This window comes from Cricetulus griseus, chromosome 4 (assembly GCF_003668045.3).
Source record: "Cricetulus griseus strain 17A/GY chromosome 4, alternate assembly CriGri-PICRH-1.0, whole genome shotgun sequence".
Lineage (NCBI taxonomy): Eukaryota > Metazoa > Chordata > Mammalia > Rodentia > Cricetidae > Cricetulus > Cricetulus griseus.
In genome coordinates, this window is record NC_048597.1 from 87,776,473 (window position 1) to 87,800,903 (window position 24,431).

At 37.3% G+C, this 24,431-nt stretch overlaps 1 protein-coding gene across 2 annotated transcripts in view; it reads right to left on the bottom strand.

The window, feature by feature from the left end:
• Positions 1-389: 389 nt before the first annotated feature.
• Positions 390-24,431, bottom strand: part of LOC100757822 (vomeronasal type-2 receptor 26) — a 64,749-nt gene continuing 40,707 nt past the window's right edge. The window contains exons 5-6 of one of the 2 annotated variants that reach the window (XM_035443201.1): positions 5,404-6,219; positions 390-4,415 (exon numbers count right to left, since the gene is read on the bottom strand). In XM_035443201.1, coding sequence (XP_035299092.1) covers positions 4,380-4,415; positions 5,404-6,219 — 852 coding nt within the window. In that variant the 3' untranslated portion in view covers positions 390-4,379. Of the gene's footprint in view, positions 6,220-24,431 lie in introns of both variants that reach the window. The other variant, XM_035443200.1, reaches the window with a different exon arrangement.

Below are 24,431 nucleotides of genomic sequence, written 5' to 3' on the forward strand. Positions count from 1 at the left end.
AAGTAACCCCAAAGGGTACTCAAAGGGATTAAATCTGACAGATGGATGTTTTACATTGTGTAGGATTTGGAAAATTAAATATGTACACCACACCATTGATACCTATTCAGGTTTTTAATGGGCACCCTCTTTGAGTTCAGAGAAGGCTGGTTCAGTAATTGCACTTTTGCTAGAAGCTATGGGCATTATGGGTATACCTGTTCAAATAAAGACAGACAATGCTCCAGCATATATCCCTAAGAAAATAAAACAAATTTTTGCTTATTATAATATGAAGCATATTATGGTATACCACACAATCCTACAGGCCAGGTAGTTATAGATAGATCAAATCAAACTCTAAAGGAAACTCTAAATAAACAGGAAGCGATAATAAATACCCTCAGAAATATGTTGGATAATGCTTTATTAATTTTGAATTTTTAGATGAAAATGAGAACGGAACAACAGCTGTGGAGAGGCATTGGATAATAGAAAAAAAATCTATGGAATTAAATCAGCCAGTATACTTTAAGGATGTGTTGATCTCAGAAAGGAATCCACGATACATGATAGGATGGGAGGGGTTTTGCTATTGTTTACAGAGGAGAAGTAAAGCTATGACTACCATCAAAAGTGATAAAGATTCTATTAGAACAAGAGACACCTCATAGTTAGAAGAGATGACAGTTCATCAAGCATCATGGACATTTAATCTGAAATAACCTATAAAACTACAATGCTTTTCATTTGATCAGATATAATTTGCCAAAATAAAGCCTCCCCAAAATTAGTGATCGGGTAGTTTTGTTTTGCTTTTTCAGGGGAAAAAGTCTAATGAATCTGAAGTTTAGTGGAAAAAATGAGGCATCTGAAGAAAAAGGACAAATCATCAAGAAAAAAGTCCCAAGAAAAAGAATAAATTGGCTTATTGGTATATCACATTCCAACACAATAAAATTACATACATCTTCCCAAATATTTATTTCTGCATTTCCCTACAGATATGTAATTCAAATTGTCTTTTTGTAGTCCCAGTTAAATTAAAGATTAAAGCAGATATTGGAGTTGGGAATGTGGTTCTTTCCTTCTCTAAATCCAAGCAATCTTGTTAAAGGAAAATCCAAAATCTTTGTCTCACCTGATATGGGACATAAGAAAAACAAAAATTAAGTGACCATTAGTATTGTTACTAATCTCATAGTCCTTTGGTTTTGTTTGGACTCATTGAAGCTTCTCTTGAGGTATAAATGCTATCTAAAAGTGTATAAGATATGTATGTATGTATTTTTAATTTTTAGCCATGATATTAATGGTCCTATTCAGAGTACCAACAAACTTTAGAAAAGGGTATCATCTACATTCCTGTACAAGATTTTCGTCCTGAGTCTCTAGCAGCTTTCTGCGGTGAACCATGACACAACGTAACAGCAACCTTTGAAGTCTCTAACAATATGGGGCCCCACGACGATAATTCTACCAGGGCTATGATAATACCACTAAAATGAAAAATGCCAACTAAAGATTGGCTTTGGTCTACAAGGTGGCTACTAGCTGAGATGATCCAGCCGAACAGACACTGCTCAAAACAATTTCAAGGTAGCTAGCTGAGATGATCCAGCCTTATACACTGTTCTAGCCAGAACTTGAGACAAGCCTTGCACTTTCACATTACACAGAGACTGGACAACAAATAATAGAGTTACCTCTCCCAGGGCTTGACAATTAACCGTAATTTTTCTTTTTAGGCTCCCCTAAAGATGCCATAACCTACAGAGAGCAGAAAGCAATTTAAGAACATGATATCCACATTCCAAAGGGTTGGAGTGGATGGCTTTTGGTTGTTCATTGGGTTATGGATACTTGTTATTGTTTATGGAATTATGGTTACAAGAAACTATTGATAATGGTCAGGGAAAAATCTAACCAAAGGAGATTAGAATCAGGTTCTTTCTTTGAAAAGAAAAAGGGGAGTACAATATGCTAGGATAAAAAGGATGCTTATTGAATCTACTTCTAAAAAGCAATGACTAGTTTAAATATTTTACATTGTTACACTTTTATATATTGCATTCAAATTTTAGTATTGATACAAATTCGAGATTAATTTTGTTAAAACATACTGTTCAAATATTTCTAATCTTATTCAAGGTTTGGACAGTATTTTGTGCAAACAGGACAAAAAAGAGAGTGACTGACAAAACTTGCAAAGACAGGGTGGATCAGTACTTCAAAAATTCTGCTTCTTAGAAATGTCTATTGAATAGTCTAGGCCTGAATACCAAATATGGATGCCCAACTTTACAGAGGACCCTGGGGTACCTATTAAGGCAGACAGCTGGTTTTATTATTTTTCGCATTTTTGGAAGTCACTTGCTTGCACTTCCTTCTTATTCAGTCAATATTATTTTCTTCTCAGGTCTCTGAGGGAGCTGATGACTTGATAGTCATAGTTATATTTTTCTTTGTTTACCAGACTCAGAAGAGAAACTCACTAACAGGTGTAAAGTGTAAAAGGTTGAGAGATATTACAAGATAATTTCAAGAAAATTTAGAATACAAATTGAACTAGGTACAACCATTTGGACTCATTAAATTAGAATTGATAATTGAGTATTTTCTCCAAATTTATCAAATGCAAATGAATTAGACATTATTTGTGTGCTTATTTATTGCCTACATACTGTATATATTTATTGTACTTATTTTATAAAGCTTTTCTCCTATTAGCTACAATCCTCTTTTTATTTTAGATAAAAAAAGGGAAATGTGGTGATATTTTGTTTATGATCTAAGAAAGCTTGCCTGAAGATAAGAGTGTAAAGTTAGCCACAGACATAGAGGACAGATGGTGGTGTTACACACCATTAATCTCAGCAGCCACACACATTGGCAATAGAAGCTGGGTAGTGGTGATACATGCCTTTATTCTCAGCACACTAGAGAGGAAGTATATGGTGGCTGGAGACAAGAGTGCAGTATATTCAGTCTGCAGTCATGCTGAGGAGAGTATTGCCCCAGCCTTGATAGAAGTAAGAACTCTCTAGTTGGCTGCTTTGCTTTCCTGACCTTCAGCTTGAACTTCAATGTCTGTCACTGGGTTTTTATTAATTGTGTAATATATGTATGTTCACAAACAGCATGTCTGATCCCGTCAGAGAGAAGAAGAATGTGTCACATTCCTTAAAATAAAATTATAAACAGTTGTGAACTACTATGTGGGTGCTAACAGCCAAATTTGGGTCCTCTGAAAGTATAGCAAGTGTTCCTATCTGCTGAGGCATCCTTCCACCATGATTTAATTACATATTTAAATTAATTAATACAATGGGTTATAATCTTCAACTTCTGAGTTGCAATGTTGCATTGACTAGTTAACAACCAATGTACAAGATAAATACTAACTTATCTAATATTATATCCCTAGAAGTCATGTTTACAAACTGTGTTAATGTCTATGTCAAATATTATTTTTATCCATAATGCCAAAATTACATTGTACGCTAAACATTCAGAGTTCATTTTTTATTTATCTATCTTTGACTGAATGAAAAGTTTGCTTGACTTGTTTAGCAGCCTTCTGATGATAACCTATTTGAAAGTGAACATCAATGCTCATGAGCTTAAGTGAGTCCTGAGATTATATCAAGAGGGTTTAAACCCAAACATATCCACTTATCACTAATAGATGAAGATATGGCCTAGGATCATGGGCACCAACTGTGTTCTAACATTTAAAAATAGAAGCACAATTTGGTTTCCCAATCATTTTATCTTATTTTAGAGTAAATAATCTGTCCCAAGTCATTTATTTCTTAGTTACTTTTGAGTCTAGAGCATGCTGTTTTTATTTTCCACAAAGGTTTCCTCATATAGTCTTGCTTGATTAAATATATAGTGTATTTTATGTTAAACTGCTGTTGTTATATATGGTGACCAGGTCTCTACCTGATAGCATTAGACATATTCCATAAAAATGTAATTTGTGGTTATTAAATTTGCTAATTTTGACATTAATTACCTTTAGATATCTTCCAGAATTTCATCTTGTACTTGAAAAAGATGTGTTGAAACATTAACAAATTTAATGTCTTGATTTCAATGCTGAAAATCCCCAAATCATGCACCATAATTGCAGAGAGATACACATCCACAGTGGCATAACCTCCTTTTGTCTTGCTACTAAGAGCTTCCGTGAGAGTATACATCAGCGGACAATTATCGTTCATCAGCTTGGCCTATCAGAAGCATGATTCCCTGGTGGGGAGCCACTCTTGGAAAGGTAGTGGAATACTTGTCTGTGGAAACCAGTTGCTCCAGTCTGTAATTTCTCTCATGAGTCACTTCAATTTTTGTCTAGTAACAGCTTTGGGTGTATTAAAAGTGCTTGTGCATTTAACTCACAAAAATATTGCATCTACTGAGCATGAAGACAGCTGTGGAAAGCCAGGAAGATGATTCTTAAACTGTATAATTTTGATGAACAGAAAAAAATACTAGGATATTTTACATTACTCAGACTGACATAGGATTTCCAATCACAAAGACAGCCTTTTACCAAACCAGGTAGTTTTGACTTCAGAACAGATTCAAGGCAGTTGGTTGCCCCTAGAGACAAAAATCTGGCACTCCCTAGAGGCAAATACATGATTTCATTTTTCTCGGGTGTTGTTTCACAATTTCAAGGCCAGAGATCAAAGCAAATTTCGTCTCTATGAGCTCCCTACCACTCAAGGTCTGGCTAATTATTTGTTATTGATAAGTCTTGATTTCCAAAGTCATTTTCTATGTGGGAAAGTGCTACATGTATGGGTAAATGAGACATTGCTAGCCTGAGTGAAACTATGTGACTTAACATGGGTTATGAATATGGGTTGGGCCCTGAAAAATAAAATACAATGGGCCAGAGTTTGGCTGTGAGGGAAGTAGAAGGCAGAGGCAGGGGATGAGGCAGAGAGCAGAGGCAGAGGCAGCAGAGGTAGAAGACAGGATTGTTAATGAAGAGGTAGAAAGATAGTTGCAAAAGGGGGGCAGAGGAAGAAAAGGAGAGAGGAAAGAAAAAGTATAATTAAGTAGAAAAAAGCTGCTGAATAAAGCATTGGGAGGATAGGCAGATTTTTCACAAATTTTTTAAAGATGAAGTAAACAGATATTTACCCACAGAAAGCATCCCTGTTTCCTTATTTTCCCCCTCAGACAGAAAAGTCTAGTAAACCTCAAGTAAGTATCTATGCTAGATCCCCCACCTTCATGGATTTCCTTATTTACCCTGGTTCTGACTGGGGGTTGGACCCTAGAAGTCAGCAATGTTTTGCATTATTCTTTTCATTACAGCATGAAAGTGTGTTGTGTGTTTGACCTCAGTGAAGTACCTACTAATGATGTAAGTTCCCAGTGTCTCCTTTCTTTATGAGGTAGACTTACCTGCCAAGGTAGAAGCCTGTCCTGGTTTATGTCTTTGTGAGAATCTATTTTTGTTTTACTCAAAAGCATTTCATGGAGGGCATGGGCCACTGCATACACTGCATTCAATATGGAAACGCTGGGCTCAGAAGTGATCATCACAACCTGTATTTCCTGTTTATTCTTTAGCGATATATTCAGTGGGCAGAGTTCTTGAACTCCACATAGCAAAGGAGAAGGTGAACAGTGAAAATTGTCCAGCCAGAATTTATGGAAGTAAATACTACTTGGGTAATGTGAGGGAGTAAGTGCCTGGACAAAGTGCTTGAAGCCAGGGATATTTCTCTTCTTTGACAATGAGTATCTACCTTCAAAAAAGGACATCAAACCAATCCACTTATAAAATACAGATTGTAAGTAAACAAAGTTGGGCTTTGCCATGATCCACATCTTCTTTGTCTTTGACTTAATTTCGTTTAGTATGTAGAAAATCAGGACATCATCTATATCCCCATAAAACACATGCAATTTACTTTTGTATGTTGGCTCAAATTCACCACCCCAACCCAAAACAGAAAATCCATTTTTTTTAAAAGTTGGTATTTTTTCTGTAAAAGCCACACAGATATCTTCTGAAGCAAGCTCTGCTGTCAGGTCAGAGAGGAATTCCTTTCCATTTAGGTCATCAGCCACAATGAGCCCCACCCACTTCCAGCCAAAGTGCAGCAATAAAAAGATCACCCCTTTGGTCAGAGCTTTTTCTTGAGGAGAAATCTGGTACAAGGATTGGAATGTATCTTTGTCACTTAGCACAGAATGAAACAATCCATATGTGACCTGAAGAAGCAAAGAAAAAACAGTTATTTTGAGTTTCTAGGTTGTCAGGGATCAGACACTCCCACAAGCAATGGAGGTCTGTTCCCCTTTCCCACATCCTCACCAGCATAAACTGTCACTGATATTATTGTTTTTATCCATTTGGATGGGTATAAGATTGTATCTCAGAGGTGTTTTGATTTACATTTCCCTGATTGCTAATGCTGTTGAACTCTTTCTTATGTGTCTTTCAGCAATTTTAGATTCCTGTATTGAGAATTCTCTGTTTAGTTTTGTACCCAACTTTTTAATTAGATTATTTGGTATTTTGGTGACTAGCTTCTTGAAGTCTTTGTATATGGAAAGCAGCCCTCTGTCAGATGTGGGGTTGGCGAATATCTTTTCCCATTCTGTGGACTACTGTTTTGTCTTGTTGACTGACTGCTTTGCCCTACAGAACATTCTCAGTTTCAGAAGGTGCCTTTTATTAATTGTGAATCTCAGTGTCTGGGCTACTAGCACTGTGTTTACAATCCACATCTCCAGAGAATCTCGGAAACAATGAGGACCCTAAGAGAGACATATATGATCTCCCAGAGAAGGGGAGTGACACTAGAGCTCCTGAAAACCTGAATGCACAGGGTGTAGGGAGGAGGGATGTAGGAGAACGTGTAGTGGAGGAGGGGGGAGAAGAGCATGAGTGATCTGGAAGATTGAGTCAAGGGATGAATAGAGAAGAACAAGAGAAGAGACACCTTAGTAGAGGGAGCCATTTCAGGTTTAAAGAGAAATCTGGCTCTACAGAAATGTCCAGAGATAAAAAAAAAATGAACCCAACTAAGAATCTAAGCAATAGTGGAGAGGCTACCTTAAAAGGCCTTCCCCTGTAATGAGGTCTATGACTACCTTATTGCCATCCTAGAGCTTTCATTCAGTAGCTGATGGAAGCAGAAGAAGAGATCCACAGCTAAGCACGGAGCTGAACTACTGGAATCCAGTTGTAGAGAGGGAGGAGTGATGGAAAATGTGTCAAGACCATGCTGTGAAACCCACAGAAACAGCTGACCTGAGCAAGTGGGAGCTCCTGGACACCTGACTGACAGCTGGGGAACCAGCAAAGGACCAAATCAGGCTCCCACATGTGGGTGTCTGCTAGGAGGTCTGGGCCTCTGATAGTGGAACCAGTATATATCCCTAGTGCACAATGGATTTCTGGAGCCCATTCCCCATGGAAGAATACTCTCTCAGCCTGGATTCACAGGGGAGGGCATAAACCCTGTAACAAATGACTAGATAGACTTTGATGATCTCTCATGGTAGGCCTCACCCTTCCTGGCGAATGGATTTTTGGGGTTCAATGGGGGTCAGTGGTGGAGCATGGGAGGATGAGAGGGCGAGGGAACTGGGATTGGTTTGCAAAATAAGACTGTTTCTAATTTAAATCAAATTTATAAAAAAATGCCAAATCCAACACACACACACACACACACACACACACACACACACACACACACACACAGTTTCTATTGTAACTTCATCCACATTCTGTTATAATGTTCTTTATTGTTCTTGCAAGTGGTAAAAGTTTCCAGATTATAGACTCTTCCTTCCCTCTCCACTGCCATGATCTCTCCCGAGCCCTACTAATGTCCAAGGCCCCCATTACTCCAGGATCTCTCTGGGCCTGGGACTGCATTGAGTGGATCCACCCTGACAGAGAGAATCTCCCTGAATCTGAAAATGCCTCACTCTTCCTTCCCCCTGCACTATCCTGACCACTCTTGAATGAGGAGACTACCAGGAGAGGAAAGACCTTCCATAGCTGCACATATTGAAGACATGGCCCACACTTACAACCAGGTGACAAAGGGAGATAGAGAGACCCCCACCTGCACCCACTGGAAGAAGAGATGAGAAGAATGCAGAATAAGAACACACTCAACAACAGAAAGACCAAAATGACACCACCAATATCTAGGAACTCTAACCAGCAAGATGAAAAACACAACACAGAGGAAGAAGAAGAGACAAACCAAAAAATCTATTTTATGAAGATGTTTGAGACTCATAAAGAGGAAACAAGAAAATCTCTTAAATAAATGGAAGGAAGAACAACCAAAAGAATTAAAAAAAATAGTAATTCTCTTAAACAATCCAAAGAAAAAGCAACCAAACAAGTGAAAGAAGCACTTGAAACTGTTCAAGGCATGAAAGCTGAAATAGAAACAACAAAGGAACACACAATGAGGGGATGCTGGAAATAGAAAGGCTGGATAAATGATCAGAATCTAAGGATATGAGTATAACCAATAGAAAACAAGAGATGGAAGGGAGAACCTCAGTTGTCGACGACTCACTAGGGGATATACATTAATCCACCAAAGAAAATCTCAAGTCCAACATATCCCTAACACAAAATATCCAGGAAATATGGCACACCATGAAAAGGCTGATCCTAAGAATAATAGGTATAAAAGATGCTGAAGAAATACAGCTCAAAAGTACAGAAAACATATTCAACAGAATGATTGAAGAAAACTTCCCCAAACTACAGAAGGATATGCCTATAAAAGTAGAAGAAGCTTACAGAACACCAAATAGACTGGACCACAAAAAGAAGTCCCATCTTCACATAATTATCAAACCCCAAACCTTCAGAATAAAGAGTAAATATTAAGAACAGCAAAGGGAACAGTTCAAGTAACAAATAAAGGCAGGCTTATCTGAATTACACCAGACTTCTCAATTGAAACTTTGAAAGCCAGATGATGCTGGACAGATGTCTTACAAACACTAAGGGAACATGAATGATAACACAGACTACTGTACCCAGCAAAGCTTTCAATCATTATAGATGGAGAAAACAAGATATTTCATGACAAAATCAGATTTACACAATACATATCCAAAAACCCAGCACTACAGAAAGTTCTGGAGGGAAAACTCCAACCCAACAGAATAACTGCCCTCACAAAAATATAGGCAACAGATAATCCAACTTTACCAAACACAAAACGAAATATTAGGGTGAAATATACACACAATGACATGACCAACAATAAATCCAAAACAAACAAGAACCAACAATAAATGGACACCAATATGCCTCAGTGTTAATGGTCTTCACCTGCCTATAAAAAGATACAGGCTAACAGAATGGATATGAAGACAGAATCCATCTGCTGTATACAAGAAATATACCTCAACTACAAAGAAAGGCGTTACCTCAGAGTAAAGGGTAGGGAAAACATTTTCCAATCAAAGGGACCCAAGAAACAATCTTGTGTAGCAATCCTAATATCTAACAAATTAGATTTCAAACAAAATCAATCAAAAGTGATGAAGATGAAGGAGAAGGGCAGAGTCTGGAGTCACCAGCCAGATGCAGAGGGAGTAGGAAAAGATCATGCCCTGCCAATAAATGTGCCACAATGTGGCAGAGTATAAATAAGGAATATGGGTTAAATTAAAATGTACAAGGTAGTTAGTAATAAGCTTGAGCTATATACTGAGCATTTACTATTAATATAAGACTCTGTGTGGTAATTTGGGAACTAGCAGGCCGAAGACAAATGTTCAATTACAGGCTGGTCTATCAGGTCAATCTGTACTATCAGACAGCTTTCAAGCCTAAGATGAAGGAAGGGGGATTCATCAGGTGGTCTCAATATATAGTCTTGACTGATTTGAGAGTTGATATCTAGACCCCAGTGGCCTCCAACTCATAGACATCCACCTCCCTCAGCCTCCAAAGTGCTGAGATTAAAGGATTTCATCACCTCATGGAAATACAATAACACCATGAAAGCTAAATAATAACTTCTAAAGGTATCACTATCCCACGGCATAAAGTGAGATGCAGAACTAGAGTAATAAAAACAGCATGGTATTGGCAAGGAAACAGAAACTTCGATGAATGATCGAATTGAAGACTGTAAGATGTAAAACTGCAAACCTATGGATTTTTCATTTTTTTGTTTTGTTTAAAAATAAGGATACTAGAAATACACAGTGGAGAAAGAAGACAGATACTTTAACAAATGGTGATGGTCAAACTGGATGGTGCATGGAGATTAATGCAGTTAGATCCATAATTACCACACTGCACAACATTTGAAATGGATTAAAGACCTCAGCAACATCCAAATAACAGTGAACATGATGGAAGAGAATGTGAGGAAGAACCTTGAACTCATTTACTCAGAAAAAGACTTCTGAAAAGAATACCATTTCTTCTTGTCTTCAACACCTGAAATTATCTCTCCCATTTCTTGGAGTGTTGGGGAGGCCTCCATCTGAGGTTTTCGTTTTACTTCTTATAATTTTTTACTCTAGTTTTATCCCAGTGATTCTTTTTGTCCTATGATGTTTTAATCTGTTTCATCATTGTGTTCCGTTTGTTTGTGTTTTCTTAAGCTTCATTGATGGTTTCATTCACATCCTCTTCAATGTACTTGAACATATTAATAGCATCAGTTTTGAAGTCCTTGTCTTTTTCTGTGGCTCTACTGTATTTCTCAAGGTCTACTCTAGTAGGTTTGCTAAGTTTTGGTGGAAAGATATTGTCTTGGGAGCTAATGATTTGGGTTTGACACGGGTGTCTAGGTATCTGGATTTGGGATGATTGTGATGGTAGCTATTGATTTCTGGGCTTCTCTTTGTTATTTTTTGGTGTTTGATGTCTAGGCTTCTATTTCACTCTCTCGATCTTAGGAAAATATGCTGTGTTTGGCCTTGTAGGGAGTGCTTTTGAGTCATTACCACGTGTGTCCATTGTAGATCCTAGGTAGAATGTTGTTCTAGGTACCAGAATTGACACTATGGGAAAAGGAAACTTGAGCCATTCATGAGGTTCCCTTTGTATAAAGGACAGTACCACACTAAGAATGTTTGAAGGAATGTTTTAATGTTGAGATGAAGAAGTGTACAGCCATAGGCATCTGGAAGAGTCTAGAAGAGATGGAGAAAGTGTACAGGATACTGAACTAGGCTATGAGGGGAGACATGAATTGTGTGTGTGTGTGTGTGTGTGTGTGTGTGTGTGTGTGTGAGAGAGAGAGAGAGAGAGAGAGAGAGAGAGAGAGAGAGAGAGTTGAAAGAAACAGGGACAGAAATGACAGAGTGACACAGGAGATAAAGTACCAAGAGGAAAGTGGTAAAAGAGAGAAATGGCCAGGAGGACTAAGAGAGAGCCAAGAGGGTGGAAGGCAAAAATGGAAAGTTTATGTAGGAATGAGAAGCTGGAGGAAACAAAAGCCTATTCACTGGAGAAGTTTGTAGTAAGGGGTGCTAGATAAGAACCAGAATGCTATCATGGAATCTGTAACAGGTAATTGAGTTGCTGAGAATGCCTGGAGCTAACATTGCTTTGTTATCCTAACATTCATCACAGTTAGATATTAGATATTTGTCCCAAGTTTCTTTTAAATTTGACACCCTGGAATCCCCAGGAAAAGAAGCCAGAGACGTAGTACATGTCCCTGTAAGGAAATCTTGTTTTCTATTTGATTGTTTTACTTTTTGTCTCTTTGATGTGAATTTGAGTCCAGTAATACTGAGTCATTACAAAAATGGGTACTAATTCTTGATATTTTATTGCATTTTGGTATGAGATCTCTTTAAGTAATCACTATAATTTGTTCCTATTTAAATACACTCACTTAGAGCTATTTAATCTTGTTTTAAATAGAAAATACATCTCCAGGAAGTACATAAACTTATCTCTAGCAGTTTGAATAGGAATATTCCCCATAGGGTCATATATTTCTATGCCTGGTCATTAGTAAGTTGCCCTGATTGACAGAGATTTGGAGGGGAGGTCTTGTTGGAGCAGGTGTGGCCTTGTTGAAATAGGTCTATTACTGTGGTCAGTATCTGTCGTTTCAGAAGCCCAAACCAGGCCCAGGGCTCTCTTTCTGTCTCTTCTGTCTCTGTGGATCTGGATGTAGAACTTCCAGGTACTTCTCTAGTGCCATGTCTGCCTGGATGTTGTAACCATACTATCTGCCTTAATGATAATCTATTAAATCCCTGAAACTACAATCCAGCCCTTATTAAACATTTTCTTTTATAAGAGTTGCTATGGTCATGTGGTTTCTTCACAGTAATAGAACACCGATTAAGACAGGAACCAAATTATTACAATTTTTATTTTATTTTCCCAATACAACTTCCATTCAAATTTGTCAGCAGCAAATATAAATAAAGTAATGTTTTTGGTAATATTTTCAATTATTTATTTTATGTGAAAACAATAAGATTACATCGTTTCCTCCTTTAAATTTCCCTCTGTGAAACCTCCAATATACCCCTTGCATTTTCATTCAAATTCATGGCCTGTGTAATCATTGGTCATATATATATATATATATATATATATATATATATATATATATATTCACACACAGGGACACAAAAACACACACAGACACACACAAGTACAACCTATTCAGTCTGTATAATGTTCCTTGAAATTATGTTTTGAGGTTTGACCAGTTGGCCAATGCCCATTTTGGAATCAGTTGTTTTCCTCTTTCACAGAGAAGCCTATTTCTCCTGATCTTTGTATATATGTTAGTTGGCTCTAGCCTTTAGGTAGATTTGAGGCCATGTGGCCTTTTTCTCATCTAGATTAGTATGTCTATGTTATGCTCATTCAACACATGTTTAGGCAGTCATACTGGTGGGATTTTATGAGCATATTTTCTGACATTGCTGGGACACAAGCACAGAACACCCTACCTGTTGCTCTGTTCTTAGAATGTTACCATACCCTCTACTGCAATGACCCCTGAGTCTTATGTTCTGGAGTTGTATTGTAGATGTAACCTTGACACATGTCTCCACAACTCTTCATTTTATTGGTTGTCATTTTCTGTAGAGGTCTCTGTCTGTTGCAAAGAGAATTTTCCTTCATAATGTTTGAGTACTATACTTTTCTGTGGATGAAAGGACAAAGATTTGTAGTAAAGTTCAGGATTATGGTGATTTAATGAAGTTATGTTTATTTTCCCTTCCAACATCCATAATGTTACTAGCCATGGTATTTTAGCTAGGTTTTCATTACCAGTGATGGCTTGACTCTTGTTGATTGGAAGGACCTTATGTCTAATTAGACAACTATTGGCTATCACTGTGGTATAGTTGAAAGTTTAGCATTTTTAAGGTTTGGATGATATGTTGATCTTTTGTATAAATCATATTTGTGTAAATTGTTGGGGGCTTCTCAGCTTTGGAAGCTTACATAGCAGCAAATATAAAAATATAGTCTATTGGTTGCTTTAAAATGAATAGCAGAGCCAGTTCTGCCGACCTGATCCATAATGAGGTGAGTGACCTTCTGCTCTTGCCCAACTCCTGTCCAAAGCCCTTTCACCCTGATCTCTCTGGGCCTGTTCCTATTGGGGTAGACCTTCCAGGCAAGGAGGATCTCTCTGAATCTGGAAAAACCCCACTCTTCCTTCCCTCTCCACCGACCTGATCCATAATGAGGTGAGTGACCTTCTGCTCTTGATCAACTCCCTTCCCAAGCCACAATCACTCCAATATCATTGGGCCTGCGCCCACTGGGAGTAGACCCGCCCAAGCAGGGACAAGCTCCCTGAATCTGGAATCAGTCCACTCTTCCTTCCCAAAAGATGTCCCCCTGACACATAATAAACAAAACACCAAATCTACAGAACAAAGAGAAAATATTAAGAGCTGCAAAGGAAAAGGCCAAGTAACATATAAAGGCAAACCAATCAGAATCACACCCGACTTTCAATGGAAACTCTGTAAGCAAGAAGGTCTTGGATAGATAACCTACAAGCACTAAGGGAACATGGATGTCAACCCAGATTACTGTACCCAGCAAAACTTTCAATCACTATAGATTTAGAAAACAAGGTGTTCCATGACAAAAACAGATTTAAATAATACATATACACAAATCCAGCACTACAGAAGGTTCTGGAAGAAAAACTCCAACCCTATGAACACGACTAAATTCAAACACAGCAATAGATAATCTAATTTAACCAGACACAAAAAGAAACAGGAAGGTGAAATCAACACACAATGACACCACCAACAATAAATCCAAAACAAACAAAAACCAACAATCACTGGACATTAATATCCCTAAATGTCAATGGTCTTAACTTACCCATAAAAAGATATAGTCTGACAGAATGGATACAAAGACAGAATCCATCCTTCTGCTGTTTACAATAAACACACCTCAACTTCAAACACAGGGGTTACCTCAGAGTAAAAGCATGGGAAAAGATTTTCCAATCAAATGGGCCCAAGAAACAAGCTGGTGTAGCAATCCTAATATCTAACAAATTAGACTTCAAAGAAAAATCAATCAAAGAGATGATGAAGGGCATTTCATACTCATCACAGGAAAAGTCCAGCAAGACGAAGTCTCAATCCTGAACATCTATGCGGCAAATACGATGGCAACCACTTACGTAAAAGAAATATTACTAAAGCTCAAACCACCCAGAAAACCACACACACTTACACTAGGAGACTTCAACAACTCCTTATACCACTAGACAGTACCGCCAGACAGAAACTTAACCAAGAAATGAAGGATCAGACAGAAGTTATGACCCAACTGGGTTTAGCAGATATCTATAGATATTCCATCCAAACACAAAAGAATATACCTTCTTCTCAGCACCACATGGAACCTTCTCAAAAATTGACCACATAGTTGGCAGCAAAGCAAACATCCACAGTCATAAAGGAATTGAAATAACCCCTGTATCTTATGAGATCACCATGCTTTAAACCTAGAATTCAACAGCAATTCAAATTGCATAAAACCTACTTATTCATAGAAATTAAATAACACCCAATTTCACCATTCCTGGGTTGAGGGAGAAAGAAAACAGAAATAAAGACTTCCTAGAATTTAATGAGAATGTAGACATAACATACCCAAACTTATGGGACACTCTGAAAGCAGTGCTAAGAGGAAAGTTCATAGCACTAAGTGCCCACATGAAGAAACTGGAGAAAAGTCACACTAGAGAATTGACAGAAAAACTGAAATGTTTAGAGCAAAAAGAAGCAAACTCACCAGGTAGGAGTAAATGCCAGGAAATAATCAACCTGAGGCCTGAAATCAACAAAGTAGAAACTAGGAAAACATTACAAAGTATCAATGAAACAAAGAGTTGGTTCTTTGAGAAGATCAATAAGATAGACAAACCTGTATCCAAAAATACAAAATGCAGAGAGAGCATGCTAATTAACAAAATCAGAAATGAAAAGGTGGATATAACAATGGGCACTGAGGAAATCCAGAGAATATCAGTTCATATTTTGAAAACCTGTACTCCACAAAATTTGAAAATCTAAAGTAAATGGACAGTTTTCTGGATAGATATAACTTACCAAAATTAAACCAAGAACAGATAAGCAGTTTAAAACGACTATAAAACCTAATGAAATAGAAGCAATCATCAAAAGCCTCCAAACCAAAAAAGCCCAGGACCACATTCCTTCACTGCAGAATTCTACCAGGAATTCAAACAAGAGCTAATTCCAGTACTCTTCAAACTCTTCAGAACAATAGAAACAGATGGGACATTGCCAAACTCTTTCTCCGAGGTTGCAATCTCTTTCATACCCAAGCTACAAAAGATATGACTAAGAAAGAGAACTACAGACCAATATCAGTCATGAACACCAAAGCTAAAATATTCAATAAAATATTGGCGAATCAAATCAATGAACATTTCAGAAAAATTATCCACCATGATCAAGTAGGCTTCATCAAAGGGATGCAAGGATGGTTCAACATATGAAAATCCATCAATGTAATCCACAATATAAACAAACTGAAAAAGAAAAACCACATGATCATCTTACTAGACGCTGAAGAAGCCTTTGACAAAATCCAACATCCCTTCATGATATAGTTCTGGGAGAGAACAGGAATAACAGGAACATATCTGAACATGATAAACGCAATATACACCAAACCAATAGGAAACATCAAACTAAAATGAGATAAAAATGCATTTTCTCTAAAATTGGAAACAAGACAAGGCTGTCCATACTCTTCATATCTCTTCACTATTGTCCCTGAACTTCTAGCTACAGCAATAAGACAAGAAAGGGGGATCAAATGGATACAAATTGGAAAGGAAGAAGTCAATCTTTCACTATTGGCAGATTATATGATAGGTTACATTAGTGAACTGAAAAACTCTACCAGGGAACTCCTACAGCTGAAATACACCTTCAGCAAAGTAGCAGAATACAAAATTATCTCAAAAAAATTAGTAGCCCTACTATATACAGAAGATAAAACCATGTGAAAATAATGAGGGAAACATCACTTTTCACAATATCCACAAACAACATAAAATATCTTGGGGTAACACTAAACAAAAAAGTGAAAGGCCTGTACAATAAGAACTTTGGTCTTTAAAGAAAGAAATTAAAGGAGATACCAAAAAATGGAAAGATCTCCCATGCTCTTGGACACGTAAAATTAACATAGTAAAAATGGCAATTCTACCAAAAGCAATCTACAGATTTAACACAATCCCCATCAAAATCCCAACACAGTTTTTCACAGACATTGAAAGAACAATACTCAAATTTATATGGAAAAATAAAAAAAAAACAGGATAGCCAAAACAACTCTTTACAATTAAGGATCTTCTGGAGGCATCACCATCCCTGACTTCAAGCTCTACTGTAGAGCCATCATTCTGAAAACAGCTTGGTATTGGCACAAGAATAGACAGATAGACCAATGGAATCGAATTGAAGACCCAGATATTAAACCGCGCACCTAAAAAACGGTATTTTTGACAAAGGTGCTAAATCTGTATAATGGAATAATGATAGCATCTTCAACAAATGGTGCTGGCACAATTGGATTTAGACATGCAGAAGATTGCAGATAGATACATACCTGTCACCATGCATGAAATTTAAGTGCAAATGGATCAAAGATCTCTCCATAAGTCTACCCACACTGAATCTTCTAGAAGAGAAAGTGGAAATTACCCTTGAACAAATTGGCACAGGAGACCGATTCTTGCAGCTCAGTTTTGTTCAGAATAATTAGTATGTGTCTCTTTGCATTCTTTTACATGTAGCCATTCACTTAGACCAGTACTATTTGTTGAAGATGCTATCCTTTTTCCATTGTGCATTTATGCATACTTCATAGAAAATAGGTGTCCAAATGTGTGTGGATTTATGTTTGGGTGTTCAAGTAAATTACATTGACTAATGTGCTTTTACAACAATGTGTTTTACACAAGTTTTTCACCAAGTTGTTGTTATTACTATCACTCTATAGTTCAAATTGAAAATCGGATGAGGATACCTCCAGCAAATTTTAATTATTCATGATTAATTTAGCTATACTAGACATTTTTTCTTTTTGTGTTTGTATATGAAACTGATTTTTTTCTATTTAAGTGGAAACTTGTCCTGATATTGTGGTTGGAATTATAATAAATCACTACAGTGCTTTTAAAGTATAGCGTCTTTTCTATATCAATCATACAGATCCATGAGCAAGGGTGATCTTTCCATCTTTTGGTGTCATTTTCAATAACTTAAAGTATTTACCATATAACACTTTTATACCTGTCATCTAAAGTGATCTAAAAACATTCTATATTTTGAGAATACTGTTTATTTTTAAATCCAACCTTTATGAATTTAATGTGTTTATAATATATTTTGAACATATCAATAACCACAGTATTTCTGACACTTGCATGACTCAACCCATCATGTTTCCCTTGTATTGATTTCCTCTTCTCATAACCACTATATCCAATTGGAGCTGCCCATATTCCTCTGTGTTTAGGGACATTTACTGGTGCATGAGAAACCGATAGAGTGCAACTAGGGAAAACTGATTCATTCTACACTAGGAGTCTTCAACTGCCCAAGCTTCTTAGGTATTGGTGGGCTTCAAACTTAGCCTTACCATGCTTACTTTTGTTTTGTCTTTGTATATGATGTAATATAATATTTTGAATGTCTTTCTCTATTCTCTACAGCTTTATTTTGTGACCATTCTTAATAATAATACTGCAGTACATTTGGAGTAAAGTTTTTTTTTAAAGAAAACCATTTTGGATCCTAATGCAATCAGCTGGAAGGTGCAGATTCCTATTTTCTGCCCATTTGCATTACTACCCTGTTTCTCTTCCTTGCACATGCCAGGTCCAAGAGGCCCCAGAGAGTTCCAGAGAGCCTAAACTGGAATGATACAACCAGCTTCCCCAGGATGTGGCAGCACTCCAGCTTTCTCAGGTCCCCCAAAGATGGTCAATTCCCACCAGTCAGCAAAATAGAAGCCTTGAGAACTTGATGCCCTCATTCCCTAAACTGCCTCACCTATGATCTTTTTAATAATAAATGAGGAATGTTGGAAACTAGGCTAACCAAGCCCAGTCTCCCACTTGCTCATGGCAGGCCCAGGCTCTTTAAAGGACCCAACCTGCTCTCTTCTCTGCTCTTTCCCTGGGGGCATCCTGTACTTTTTCTCTTACCCTCCTCTTCTGTCCTCTTTACTTCGTTTCTTTTTTCTTACCCCCTATCCTTTCTAGTAAAACTTCTGACTTATGCTCTCTCTGCCTGGCATGTTTGTTCCCCACTTCTGTCACCCTTGTGCCTGACAAGGAATCTGCCAATGTTCCCCACACACTTTCTTATAGCACATACAAAAGCAGAGGATATTAAAATCCTCAATGTGTTTATGGATTTGTATCCAAAAATCCCATTTATTTACAAAATAGTAGAGTGTGGTGTGTGTAGTACTGGCATGATGAAAAAAAGTGTTTTATTATTGGCTTCTGGCCCTCTGGTACTTTATCTTTCATATATTATAAATTATTAATTAATGATGTGGGCATTTACATAGTCTTTCAAATCTTCTTCCCCTAATTTCTAATCAAGTGAGTCTCCCTGATTTGTCCATATATGCTTCCTTGTCAACTCCCCAAAAATAGCCCAGGTCCTACATCCAGTGCCCCAATCTAGTCTGGCTATCATCACCTGCAATACAACCATTGTCTAGGCTTTTTCTGTGAACTTTCCTAAATACCAACACTCACAGGTCCTTTCACTGATCATTAAATATCTCCACACAACCAGACTTCTCACCTCTTCCTCCAGTATCTAGCAAGATGACTCTGTCTTCATCATTCATACCTTTTTGTCAACCTGCCTGATCTACATCTCTTCCACATGAGCAGCTATGACATAATCTGGACACCCTTCCTGAGCCACAGCCAACCAGTAGGTTTCCTCCAATAACCTTCCCACATATCGTTATTCCCACATGCCCCTCATGTGGCACATCCAAACTCTTAATCCTGTCAGATGTACCCCTCACCTCTAGGTATCCAACTAGAGGTGAAGACCCACGTGCTGTAAACCAGCCAAGACCATTCTGTCCATTTTATTTCAATACACATAAGCCATTTTCAATCTCTACACCTAACAAGCTTGAACATACTGTCTTTTAACACAATCTGAATTGCGTATATGAATATTAGAAGTAACAAAACATCCCCATGCCCAAATACCATCAAAAATACCAGCAATATCACATATTCAGTGAGTATAGTCTCTCCAAGTGTGCTATTCTGGTAGAAATATTTGCCAATAAGGGTCACTTAATAAAATTCAGGACACAGAATATAAAAGTACATTCTACAACTTCATAGAGTAATTTAAGGAGTTTAAAGAAGACACAAAGAAAAGTTCAATAAAACAACAGAGAAATAACTCAAGGACAATCAATGCCTTCCCTATGACCAAGTAAACAAAAATATAAGACTGAGTTAAAGCTGGGCATTTGTGGTGCATACCTTTAATCCCAGGACTTGGGAGGCAGAGGCAGGCAGAAACCTGTGAGTTCAAGGCCACCCTGTTCTCCAGAGAAGGTACCAGGATAGGCTCCAAACCTTCACAGGGAAACCCTGTCTCATAAAAAAAAAGACTGAAGTAAATGATGAAGAGAATGCAAGCCTTGTTCATGGAATTCAACAAGGAAATAGAGTGAAGAAGACTCAAGCTTAAAGAGGACAGAACTGAAAAAAGGAACAGTCCAGCTGGAACCTCAAGGGAAAAACACACATATCAAACGAAGAAAGCAGAAGTCAGAAAAATAGGACTTACAGATAAAATACAGTATAAAATATAAAAATGTGAAAACTTGAAAATGAGAAATGAAATGTGAGACATGATGAGAAAACTGAACCTTTAAATTATTGGCATAGAAAATGCAGAAGAATTGTAGGTCAATGGCATAGACCGGTTTTTCAATAAGGTCAATTTCATGGAAGAAGAGTTCCTGAAACTAAGGGAATGTATATCCAAATATATAAAAGAAGCACAAAGTACACCAATAGATAGGACCAGAAAAGAAAATCTCAACAGATTTTCATAAATTAAAACACTAAAACAGATAAATATTTTCAAAAATTCTAGTTGTATCTTAAAAACATAACAAGAACATTTATTTGGAGCTATAAGAGAAAAGCCAGACACACACACACACACACACACACACACACACACACACACACACACATATGCACACACATGTAAATAAAAAAAATATCATCTGTTTTCTTAATAGAATCTGTGAGAGTCAGAAAAGCCTAGATGGAAGAATGCCAAGTCCTGTTAGTCTACAAAATTATATCCAGCCAACCAGAATTAAAGAAAGTGATATTTTAGCCTGGGGAGAGGAATTGGTATATCATAGAGATGGTGGAAAGAAATAAGAAAACTTATTTAATAGAATATAAAACACCACTGAGAACAATATTACAATTCTAAATTCAACAGCATGATGACCACAAATGATGTAATTTTCTACAATAAAATTAAATATCAATGGCCTCAATTCATCATTTAAAAGCATGGACTAACTGAATTGATCATAGAAACAAAATCCATGTAGCTTTTCTACAAGAAGCATCTAAATTTTAGAATAGATAGTATCATAGAATAAAAACATGGACAAATGTACGCAAATATCATAAGTTCAAGAAGAAAGCATGCATCCCTACCATAACAATTGACAACATAGACTTCAGTGTAAAACTAGTTAGAAAAATAAAAATGGGAAACTACATGCTGGTCAAAGGAGCACTTAATCAAGAAGACATTACAACTCGAAACTTATGTCCACCCACTTGTGGGGCAGCCATTTTCATAAAAATTGTACTACTGTATTTAAGGACACAGTTTAACAACAATCCATTAACAGCAGGCAAATCCAATGCCCCACTTTCTCCAATAGACATGTCACCTCGGCAAAATCCAAGACACAAACATGAGTACATGTTAGGTCAGTCATTTAATATTCAACAAAGACAACAAAAACATAAGATTGAGAGTAGAAAGCATCATAAAGACATGCTGGAAAAACTGCAGTCCCACAATTAGAATGTGAAATTAAACCCATAACTAGCAAATTCACAAATTCTATCTTGAATTGAATCAGAGACTTAAACCAGAAACTTAGAACACTAACACTGTTAGAAAAACATAGGCAAACACCTCCATGATCTAAATCTCTGAAAAAAATTTCTGAATAGGACTCCATTTGCCTAAGAATTAAAGCTAACAGTTGACAAGTAGGAGTTCATGAAACTAAAAGTCTCTGTACAGTCAAAGGAACAATCAACTGTGTTGAGAGGAAGCCCTCAGAATGAGAGAGGGTTTTTGCCAGACAAATTTCTGACAGGGGATTAATATCCAGAATATACAAGAACTGAAAAAACTAAGATTTAAAAAAGTGACCTATTATATAAGAAATGGTCCTGCAACCTGAAAAGAGTATTTCAATTGAGAAAAATGGCTAAGAAATATTTCAAAAAAGTTTATCAACCTTAGCAATTATGGTAAGATAAATGAAAACAGCTTTAGTTATCATTCTGCCCAGTCAGATTAGCAGAGATTCACAGAACAGCCAACAAGCGCTTGAGTTGACAGAAAGTAAAAGGAAGCCCTCATTCACTTACGGCAGGACTGGAACTGGTGCAGCCACTTTAGAATGGTGAATTCTTCATAAGCTAATAGTAAATCTGCCATATGACCCAGCTATACCATTCCTTTGCATATGTCCACAGGACTCCACATCCTACTCCACAGGTATTTGCTCTCCATGTGCAATGCTGTTCTTTTTACAGTACTTAGGAAACTGAAAAACAAAACAAAACTAAGTGACCTAGAATTGACAAGTGGATAATGAAACTGTGATAAATACACACCAGAGAATATCATTCAGGCATATAAGAAACTGAAATCTTAAACTTTGTGGGTATGTAGATGGAACTGGAAAAGAACAAACTGAGTCATGAAACATCAGCCCAGAAAGGCAAATGCCACATGTTCTTTCTCATCTAAGGTGTCTAATTCCAAATTTTCAGGTGTTAGCACATGTGAAAAACTGTAAAATATAGAAAGCCCTGAAATAATCATAATGTTATAATTTACCTTAAATCAACCCTAAAGTACAATTAATTATCTTATACATATAGTTTTAGTAAATGATTCTCATCTGGGCTGATGCTTTTCCCTCCAAGACCAAGTCTATATACATAAACCCAGTACCAGATATGAGAAACTCTCTTTTGTGGTATTCACTAGGGTTGTTGAAGAGACTCTCAAAACATGGAGACTATTGCTGTTGTGCATGCTTTTCCTGTTATTTGGGAAGTGAGTCTGTATTTCTTAAGAAACCATATACTTCACAAATGGCCTGGAGACCCCTGGAGCTGGAACTGATATGGATGTCCTTTCCTTATGAACTAGCTTTCATGATACCAAAAGACATCATGCAGGCTTCCAAGGGATGGAGACAACCAACATTCCTACCCCATTGTGACAATGGCCATCATAGCACACAACCCTAAGGGTATAGAAGTGCCATGAATTCCTTGATGGTGATTAAGAACTCTCTGTATGGGAATAAAAAACTGGTCACTAAAAAGAAACCATGCCTCTGTCTGTTACCTCAGTATTCAGTGCTATTGAAGTCATGGTTATTGGAGGAGAATCTACAACAAATTATTAGAATAAATTACTAAACCAGCATACTCACTAACAGCCATCTGTAGCACAAATAATAAAAACTCAGACACAGCTATTTCAGTTCAAGATGAAAATAAGAATATCAAAGCAGCTAAGTTCCCAAAGAGCTCTTACCTCTACCAAGGTTGGGGACATCCTGTCCTCAAAGAGGCTGTAGGCTGATTGCCCAAGAATTAATACAACCAGACCCTGCTCCTGTCTTATACACCTCTCTAGTGAAATGATTAAAGGTATGTGCTCTTTCTTAAGCCATGTGTGATTTGAACTCACAGAGATACATCTTCCTCTGTCTCATGAGTTCTGCAATTAAAGATGTGTGCCATCACTGCCTGGTCTCTATGGCTGTGGATAGCTTTGCTTTCTGATCTTCAGGCAAGCTTTATTAGATCATAAACAATTTATCACCACAACAATCTGTAAACATTTGTCCCAATACCTACAGATAATTTTAGCCTTCACCGGCCCATTCCCCCAGCAGAAAGGAAACTTCTCTTCACAACAGAATAGAGCATTACAGACTAATAAAAAACAGAGTTGTTGAGGGCATATCCAGTGGCTAAGTCTGCAAAACCATTCACAAGCCTAACCCCCAGGAAACATTTGATTGGGGGATGGAGGTTCAGGGAATTTTATTTGAGATTGTGTCTCCTAGTAATATCAGAGGGTAAAGCCATGCCTATCAACATGTCTGCTTAAACATGTGAAACTGAGTGGGGACAAAGTCAAAGACCTGCCAAAATGGTCAGGAGAATGACCTCTAGATATTCATTCCACACAGAACATAACTAAGAAATGTTGAGAGATGGAAGGAGTAATGTTCTTCCCAGAGAAAAGCATATCATCTGTCATTCAATACCACATAGTCAGTCCTAAGAAAATATATGCAAGGAATATCAAGTAGTGATATATTATTTATGATTTTCAATGCTTGTTTGATTAAGAAAGCAAAGTCATCATCAAGTGAAAGAGATAAGACAGTGGTGGTGCACATCTCTAATCCTAGGACTCAGGTGGACAGATCTCTATTAGTTCAAGACCACCATGGCCTACACAAGAGTGAAGAGTAACAGGGCTCATGCTTTTGATCCCAACAATGGGAACTACACATCTTTAATTCCAGCATTAGGGAGGAAGGTCTCAGAGCA